Below are 9,423 nucleotides of genomic sequence, written 5' to 3' on the forward strand. Positions count from 1 at the left end.
TTTCTGGTGTGCAAACCATCCCGATTTAAACGCCTCTAACCTTAGGAGAGCCCATTTGATTTGATCGTCATCTGAAAACTTGAGATCCTTCGCCTGTTCCTTGGCTAAAGCATAGACCGCAGCATTTGTAGGGGTAGGAACCTTGTAAGCATCTGAGCCTGCACCTATAGACGCTATAGGACACTCATCCACTGGCCAGTTACTTGGCACTATCATATACTCCCTCTTTCTGAGACTACCTAACGCCAACTCTTCTGGATCATAGCCAGCACACCTTGAGGGACATCGATACCTGGACCAATCTGGTGACCATTCTCTTGAAAAGAACCAGTACATTCCTTTAGTGGTTTTAGTGTACCATCTGCTTCGCGGGCATTTAGCTCATCTGTATTTCCTACCCACTCATGTATTAACCACGAGAATTTCCTCTTGCCACCGCTTGAACTCCTTTCCTCGTCAGACGGCGAAGCCTGAACAAAAGTATCATTTGTGTCATTTCAATTCTAATGCTAGATATAGACTGTTGTAAACAAACGGAACGTTCATGAAATGTTCGACAGGAAGTTTGCAAGTTTTAAATGAACGAACATGCCCATTTTCTTTATGAACGGGCATGAATACATAAATGCGTTCGATTATATGTTCGTGTTTGTGTTCATGTTCAAATAAATTTAAATGAATAAGCATGAACATATATGCATCTGTTGGTGTTCGGTTATAGGCCTAGTTCTAATATTACTTACAGCGACTGGTATGGTTGCTTCTGGTGTAGCATCTGGATTCAGTTGAGGAAGTTGAAACTCAGGGTACTTTGCTTTGAACCCTTGAAGAAATCCATGTGGAATCTTCTTATTTGCCTCGATATTCCTCTTGAGACCAGCTTTGTTCAGGGTTCCATTGGAGTGTACAAGAGCCTTCTTCCATTCTTCATTGAGTTGATCAGATAAGTCAGCTAGGGGATAGAGACCTGGATTTTGAGTAACTGCTGACATTTTGAGTTCTGAAATCGCAGCAGCAGAAGATGATTTAGAGCTTACAAAAAATACCCGTCGATCTGTTGGTTATCAGTAAAGTTTTGACAAAATATAACTATTTAATTATGAAAGCTCAAAGAAAGTATCATTGCAGTCATAGAATAGAATACAGTAGATTGATAATTTCATATTATTTTTTTGTCTTACATTGGTATGTATGAGGTATCATCTATGTTAGTCATTATCATAAACTGTCAACGTATTGTTTAAATTTAGAGCTTCTTCTCTAAGTTCATCTACATCTCACTCATAACCTTAACTTATACTGAATATTCATTAGCATCATAAAAACAATCAAACTGATGCACATATATTATATGATAATTAATATAGCAGGATTCCGATCACTTACAAGAAGATGTGTTGATCAAAAGGAGACACAGAGTATTCGACTGACTGCTAGTTAGTAGGGATGGAAACTCAAAAGTCATACTGTTTAGTGGACTGATAATAATTTATATCCAACATAACATAATATTAATTCTCTTTTTTACTGACTAGTTGGCATATTATGAATTGAGAAAATTCCCAAAATGCCCCTAAAAATAAAGAGATTTCATATTTGTCCCATGTAACCTTTTGTTTTCAAAATTGTCCTCAACCTATCGCGTTGCCGTTAGCAATGTGATCATGATAATATGGCCAAGTCATTGAAACTTTAACATGCGAGCTTGATAAAACTTCATACTAAAGTCCACTCCTTGGACTGATCTTTTCTAGTCATTACTTTACATGTTTGTCATAACTTTTGCAGTCATTGAAACTCTAACTTTTGGATTTATATGATCCATGCATGTCAACTTTTAAACGAATATGCCTTATCTTTTGTTGATTAAACCGTATGGCAAATCATAGAAAGACATGTGGTCGGAATTAGTCGTTGGCGATGTGTTGTCTAGGCTATCCCGTCGCCGACGGTATGTTGTCCCCAACCTATTGTGTCACCAGACTGCTCTTTAGTTATATCTGGTAGTGAGTAATCTCCTTGCTAAAGGAGAATATTATGTAAGTACCAAGAAGTTATTCTCCTGGGAAGAACAGTTGTGAAATAAATAGTTATTATTATCCATCAAGTTCATCTTTAAGAATTTTGCAAAACCTGGAGCCCTGGAGCCATAAGAGTACCGTTGAGGCAGGAGGCCGTATGGAACAAACTGGTTGGGTTGGTCACTTGAAAAATTCAACTTAAAAGGTTCACTTAGCTGGATAAGAAGAAGAGGTATGGTTTATTTTATGACTATTAAATTACTTCAAAAGTATTTATTATAATCTCTCCTTAAGCATTTTTACAAAAAAATGATTTCTCAAACAAAACTCGATTAGTCTCTATCGAAACTAAATGATTTCTAATTGGAAACTTAAGAAAATAAATAAAGACTTCATGTCATATTTAAAAAATGACCATCGACATCTTTTCTTGTCTTTCTCCATAATTCACATAAAATGAATTTAATGGTTAAGGAATTGATGAACGAGACAAATTCACATGTCTTTCTCCATAGAGATTCATAAATTGAATTTAATGTTCAAGAAATTGGTGCTTCGACTCTATGGAGAAAGACATGTGAATTTGTCTCGTTCATCAATTCCTTGATCATTAAATTCATTTTATGTGAATTATGGAGAAAGACAAGAAAAGATGTCGATGGTCATTTTTTAAATATGACATGAAGTCTTTATTTATTGAGCGGAAATCTTTTAAGCCATTAAGCAATTTATAAATATCGGAAAACCATTTTAAATATAACATAAACGATGTAGTTTAAGGTAGTTATGGTTTAGCACCAAAACCATCATGGCAAAGGGCTATTATGTCACCAGACTGCTCTTTAGTTATATTTGTTAGCCCCCCCCCCCCCCCCCCCCCCCTCCTTATGTTAGTGGTAGATCATGTTGTCTTCGCATTATGTTAGTAGATCACGACATTTTGTATTCCCTAAAAAGTCTAAAACTTGGTGACATAACAACATGCATTCAAAATATGTTTTAAAGCATTATATTTTATGTATTAGAAAGTAGGATTAACCCAATTTTATAATCATACATTTATGAAAGCATGTTTCTAAGTGCATTCCATTGCTAAGAAGTGGACGAAGACGTGGCAGCGGCACAAAAGGGGACAGGCGCCCCGTTGAAGGGGTTTGAAGAACGGGTGATATCTGATGTAGCAGCTGATGTGACGCGTTTATTGGCGTTCGAAAACAAAACTCAAAACAGACAAATTAAATCCATTTCAAAGTTAAACAGTGCTGCAATCAATGCAAGTTCTAACTCTAATTAAAACTGAATGTAGTTAGTATACATGTCTGGTAAAATGGGCCTACATTAAGAAACCTATATAATCTTTTGGTGCAGGGATCATAGTGCGAAGGCAGAGTAGACTAATTAAATAATCAGAAGCTGTCATTACGAAAAATAACTAATACCGAATTTGCCGAAGTTTATTGAAAAGAAAACAAAAACTCAATTTTCTTACCACCCACAATCTTGGGGGCAAAAAAGTCTAGTGCTTTCTACAAAATCTAAACAATCAATGCACATCCATTCTTATTATCTACAAGCTGCTATCTCACCTTGTTCTGCAACCATGAATGTAGATTGTATCCTACAACCTTGTAAATCTTCAATCTTCACTGCTTCGACTTTTCAAATTAAACAAAAAATGATATTATAAGTAAATGCACAACAAGGCCATAAAATGATAACAAAAAGACAGAAGGATAATGCGAGTAAATGGATGTTTTTGGCCTTTGACCGTTGCCCAACCCACCCATTTGACCAACTACAAAGTTTGACTTTTCTAGTCAAACATGCAACTTCTATTAAAAAACGGTCAATCGGCCAACTGATACATTTTTTCACTAAGAGATACATGTATGAACTTAAACATATCCCAGGCTCTAACCTTATCGCATTGTAGTGGTGCAGAATTATTATCAAGATTTCTTTTGTTTTTTGTCCAGATTTCTTCTAAAAGATATAAATAGTCACTTATTGACAATACAGTTTGAATTAAACACCAAAAGCATCTAAAAAATCATAACTTTTTCCTCCATGGAGTCGAGTATTTCAAGGCGCTTTGATGAAAATTCATGAATCTTTAGATTCTTGCATCTTTTTCAAGAACCAAGAATGACAAAAGGATTTCAGATGCCTGAAGGTTTTGCTTTCGGTATGATATGACATCTAGCCTAAAACATCATCATCATCATCATCGTACTCAGTATATCCCACCAATAGCAAAGCTATAGTAGGGTCTGAGGAGGGTAAGATGTAGACAGCCTTACCTCTACCCCATAAGGATAGAGAGGCTGCTTCCGGTGAGACCCCCGGCTCGATAGTAGTTTTGCATCAAGCCTTGGACATAAGGCACATAGCACTCAATCATCGGGACACCGGCTGATCGGTGCATGTACCCTTGTCTTTCGGCTATCAACGCCACTACATGATGCCTGATTAACCGTCCGTCACTTTTAACGTTATTTTCACGAGATTAGTAAAATAACGTCAAAATTAGTGCAATTTCACTTTTGCCCACCCGAGGGTTCACACATATATACATCATATGTGCGCACCGCAAGCAGGGCCAACATCTAGCCTAAAACATTGCTATATTATTTTATAAATTCGAGTTCTTGAAATTATTTTACCATACGGGCATGCTTGTAATTTTGAATCCATCGAGAATAATTGGTTTATAGCAATCTGAATCTGCTTACTGAAAACAATATATTTCACCCTAAAATTAGCAGACAAACATAAAACACTTGTTTTTTTACATTTTGTAGTAATTAGCATCATATACGATCACCAAAATTATATATTATTTAAATAAAAATATAACCTTTTGTTTTATGCATTAAAAAAATACTCTTCAGGCGACTTTCAATGCGTTTGACACTTAATACTCTACTTTTAATTTATGTGTTTAACTAAACATAACCCAAAGCAACCCTTTCACAAAATATGTCAATAAAGAGCCTAAATTTTAAAAAACGATTTACAAGGTTTTATTTTTTTTAAGATACAATTGGGGTGATTTTCAACCTGTTCAACACATTTTCAGGTAATTTTTAAAAATTCACCAGTTGATCTGTTAGAGATAAAAGATACCCTGATCCAACGAGCCATAATACTATCAAACTAGCGAAATTAATTTAATTTGTAAGATTGTTGAAAATGCGAAAGATAGAAACTATATGTAAAATGTAATTAGAATAAAAGCAAGAAGGTACCTGAGAATACAAGAAAGTTCCGAAAATGGCGATTGCAGCTCCAAGCGCATTGATCGGTTGAACCGGAGTATGGAAAATGATGATAGATGAAACAATAACCGATATACGTTTCATTGTATTTCCAACACTAAATGTCAATGGAGAGATTTCATCAAGTGACATATATGAAACTTGATTGTACAAATGATAGAATACACTTTGGGCCGCCACCCACCTATAACACACATATATCAACCACATAAACCGTCGTTTAGCCATTTATTAAGAAATAAAACAAACATGAAAGAATGAATAAACAAAAGCTAAACTCATTTAAGCACACTATAGTGGAATGTGACAAAAATAGAAGGTTGATATCATATGGTTACCATATAAAGTGGGGCCCGATTTCAGAGACGGCGTTTTGCCATCCAGCAGCCCACATTTTTGGGCCTTCAACAGCGATTGCAAATGGTGTAAGGATCAAAAGTGATAACATTGATAAACAAGCATAATAGTTCATCCCACTAACAGATTTCCCCTTCATGCCTCTTTTAGAAAATATGTTTCTAAACACAAACGCCAAATTGGATATCATAGCCCCCATAAAACCTAAAAAAACATCAGCAAATTAGAACTGTTTTAAAAAAGTTTTTATTGGTGTAAAATACCAACGTTCCTTTTCTTTTGTCCTGTAGCATTCGATATTTTTTTTGTATACCAGAGTTATTAAAAGATGACACTGTGTCCCGTTTGTATAATTTGTTATGCAAAAAACAGACTGTTGAAATTGATAATATTTTATATGAAAAGGTCAATTTCATGTAGGCCAGTAAAAAAACCGAATGTTTAGTGAATGGTTCCGCGGGAAGTTCATTTATCTAAGAAACGACAAATGTGAACAAATTTCTTTGTTCATTTACTTAAATGAACGAACATGAACACATGTCTCATTCGTTCATCAATGTTGTTAAACGTACATTTACGTTTGTTTGTTTACACTCGTTAATATATTCATTTAAACTCTTTAGGCGTAGTGATAATTACTTTTTAGGACCAACACACTATTCGTTTACGCTCGTCAACTGTTCGTTTTTACTGTTAACGAATGAACATAAAAGCATGTTCATTTTCTTAATGAACGAACGCGAACAAGAAACTTCGTTCTTCTAATTGTTCATGTTAAATCGTTTGTTGGGTTAAGAGTTAAACAAACCAACACGAAAATGTTCTGTTCGTGTGTTTGCTTTGTGCGCAGGCCAAAAATTTTCATAAAAATGTCAGACATCTACATTATGTTGAATTTTATATAAAACAAACTTGTCAATTATGAAAATGACCCAAAAGGTACACAAAGACATCTCTTAACTTCTTAAGTCTTAATGACTCAGACACACAAAAAGAACAAAGACTATAATGAGACAAATGAAAAAGTATGCACATATTTTATGCAAAAAAAATATACTTTAATAATTCAAGTTCTGCAATTACCGGTCATGTTGAAATTGAGTTCCGTAAGGGCGGCAAGACCACAACCACCAATGATTGGTAGAAGAGACAAGTAAACCGACATCGGGAACGCTTCTCCTAACACGAATCTTGAAACCAACACACTAAAAGCAGGCTCGCCACTTTTGATTATGTGTGTGAAAGAAACAGCAACTTTAGACATGCTTACAGTTGCTGCTACATGGCCAATTGTGTGTGCCAATGCAACCTGTTATATATCAACTAATTATCAAACACAAAAACAAATACAAGAAACCCCATTTATGAACTTTAGCAAAACTTAAAGAAAATATCATACATCTCAGATTAACATAAATAAACAACAGCCAAATCAAACCATGGATAATTAAACATAACGCAGATCATAAACCCTAAAAAGATCATAGCATGTTTACATTGAACAATTATGTGAGCCCAAGAAACCTGTCAAATATCAAAATAATCATAAATTACCAAACTTTTTAGTATTTTACAAGTCAATAGGACATACCCAAATCAATTTATTCACAAATAACCAAAACCCATGTCATAAACCCTTAAAAAACCAAAACATGCTTACAGGAAACACATGTATGAGCCCATTCAACATGTCCAATATCAAAATAACTATAAATAACCTAAATTTTAGTAATTTATAAGTTAATGGAACATACCCAAATCACAAAAACACAAATTAAGTAACCACATTTATGAAATCAACAATTAAAGAATAAAATAAATTAAACATTTGTTCAACAAGAAACAAAAACCCATGTCATAAACCCTATATGTAACACAATAAACAACACCCAAATCAATTTATTCACAAATGATCAAAACCCCATATCATAAACCCTAAAAAGATCAAAACTTGCTTACAGGAAACAAAGCTTTCCAGAAATCAAGATCAGTGGTGGGTGGTTCAGCAACTTTAGTAGCCCAAGAGACTAACATGATGGCTGATCCAGCAGCAAGAGACAAAGTTGAAGTCAACCAAGGGTATGGGAAAGCATTCAACACCTTCTTATTATAAATATTAAAGATCACATTCAAGAACCACCATGTTGCAAAATAAAACCCAATTTTCACCCTTTTTGCAGCTTCAGTTTTCTCAACAACAAACTCATCACCATCAGCTTCATATGCCTTACAAACAGTAACTGATTTCTCTCTATGATCATCATCATCATGTTTTAAAGATTGTAATGACCCATATGTTTGAATTAAAGAAACATGTAATGGTTTGTTGATTTTGGGTGGTAAAGATATTGATTTCACCGGAGAAATTGTAATTGTCCGGTGATTGGTGATTTTGGGAATTGGTGGTAAAGTTGATTGCTTTAAAGATAAAGAGAACATCATGGTGAATGTGGGATCAAGAGCTGAAGAATTGAAAGATTTGATAAACAATAAACCCTTGATCTTTGATTTTGGTTTTTTGGTGTGTATTAGTGTAGAAATATAGAGTTTTAATAGGAATCAAATAAGTCCTATTTTGATCAAGAATTTATTATAAAGGGGACTAGAAATTAGCATGCCATATATGATTTGAATGTTCATATACTTTTTCTTTAATGTTTTTCTTTATTTAAAACTACCGTGCAATACACGGGTTTGATAAATAATAGTTTGTTTTTAATGAATGAATAGAATAAATTACAAATTACAAAAGAAAAAAAAAGTGCATGGTGAAGTTATCATAAAAAAAATGTCTTTATATACAACTTATTGTAGTCTTATTTGAAAGTTTACAATCTTAATAAAAAAATAATACTTTCAAGTTTGTCTCTGTTTTTTACTCTGAACAATGCAACACACAACTGACCATGATAGAAAATTGATTGTTTAAGAAATAAACTAACACTCGAAAGTGATTGTTAATCGTCATTACAAAACATATACCATGCGAAAGTTGCCTCCTTTAAAATTGAAAGAAATTATTTATATGATAGTATAAAGCTTGTTCTTGAAATAAAACGTGTTCTCCGATATTGGTTTTAGATATTACTTTAGCTTCCACAACTTGACTTAAAAATCTTTTTAGATGTACTCTTGTTTCTTTGCATAGACCACTAACATTTCTTAGAAGCATGACTCAAAGCCCAATTTTTAGTAATAACTTACGATTTGAAAATCTAAAATTTTTTAAATCCAATTAGACTATAATGGTTTCACCATCTATACACAGCTGCAAGCCTGCAACCTTGTTTAACCGTTATTACGGAACAACTTACATTAGATAACGATTAATTATTTAAACTAGAATTTAGGGCCCGCGCTTCGCGACGGGACCGTTAAATCTAACAAAAAAAATAAGTAAAAATGTTAAACCATAAACTCGCCGCAAGTCGATGCGAAGTCAGTCTATATCAAGTTACGACATCGAAACTAAACAAAAGAAATAAACCCGTCAATGCCAAAATACAACAAATTAATTTTCATATGTGGAACCAAAAAGACTAGCATGTTACTGTTGCGAATTAACACAAATTCGGTTCGTATCAGCGGCACCAACACAAATTGGTTCGTATTAGCGGTATCAACACAAATTCGTAAACATAAATTAGTAATCCAAAAAAAATATTTTAAAGGCGAGCTTGTTATCAAACGTTGATACGCGGATATAAACCATGCAACGATGAGATGTTTTTAAATCACGAAAAAAGTTCCGGTCATTGTAAAGACGA

General features: G+C 34.0%; 2 protein-coding genes across 2 annotated transcripts; both read right to left on the reverse strand.

Moving 5' to 3' along the window:
• Window positions 1–239: 239 nt before the first annotated feature.
• Window positions 240–1,428, reverse strand: LOC143545206 (uncharacterized). Its single transcript, XM_077037130.1, has 3 exons — window positions 1,387–1,428; window positions 744–1,000; window positions 240–470 (listed from the first exon to the last, which is right to left on the reverse strand). The coding sequence occupies exons 2-3, from the start codon at window positions 990–992 to the stop codon at window positions 240–242; spliced, it is 480 nt and encodes a 159-aa protein (XP_076893245.1). The 5' UTR covers window positions 993–1,000; window positions 1,387–1,428.
• A 2,037-nt stretch (window positions 1,429–3,465) lies between these two features.
• On the reverse strand, window positions 3,466–8,098 carry LOC143545207 (glucose-6-phosphate/phosphate translocator 1, chloroplastic-like). The gene is made up of 5 exons (XM_077037131.1): window positions 7,616–8,098; window positions 6,740–6,965; window positions 5,638–5,860; window positions 5,270–5,483; window positions 3,466–3,676 (listed from the first exon to the last, which is right to left on the reverse strand). The coding sequence occupies exons 1-5, from the start codon at window positions 8,096–8,098 to the stop codon at window positions 3,665–3,667; spliced, it is 1,158 nt and encodes a 385-aa protein (XP_076893246.1). The 3' UTR covers window positions 3,466–3,664.
• Between the last annotated feature and the right edge of the window lie 1,325 nt (window positions 8,099–9,423).

This window comes from Bidens hawaiensis, unplaced genomic scaffold (assembly GCF_021521415.1).
Source record: "Bidens hawaiensis isolate Kalapana, Puna unplaced genomic scaffold, B.hawaiensis_p1.1 tig00013870_1, whole genome shotgun sequence".
In the NCBI taxonomy this organism is placed as follows: domain Eukaryota; kingdom Viridiplantae; phylum Streptophyta; class Magnoliopsida; order Asterales; family Asteraceae; genus Bidens; species Bidens hawaiensis.

Excerpts from the sequence above, each read along its gene's own strand:
- LOC143545206 (XM_077037130.1), bottom strand. The coding sequence starts at position 992 with ATGTCAGCAGTTACTCAAAATCCAGGTCTCTATCCCCTAGCTGACTTA. Across the intron at positions 471-743 it reads AAGCAACCATACCAGTCGCT|GCTTCGCCGTCTGACGAGGA; the intron begins GTAAGTAATATT and ends ACTTTTGTTCAG.
- LOC143545207 (XM_077037131.1), bottom strand. The coding sequence starts at position 8,098 with ATGATGTTCTCTTTATCTTTAAAGCAATCAACTTTACCACCAATTCCC. Across the intron at positions 6,966-7,615 it reads TCTGGAAAGCTTTGTTTCCT|GTTGCATTGGCACACACAAT; the intron begins GTAAGCAAGTTT and ends GATATATAACAG. Across the intron at positions 5,484-5,637 it reads ATCGGGCCCCACTTTATATG|GTGGGTGGCGGCCCAAAGTG; the intron begins GTAACCATATGA and ends TGTGTGTTATAG.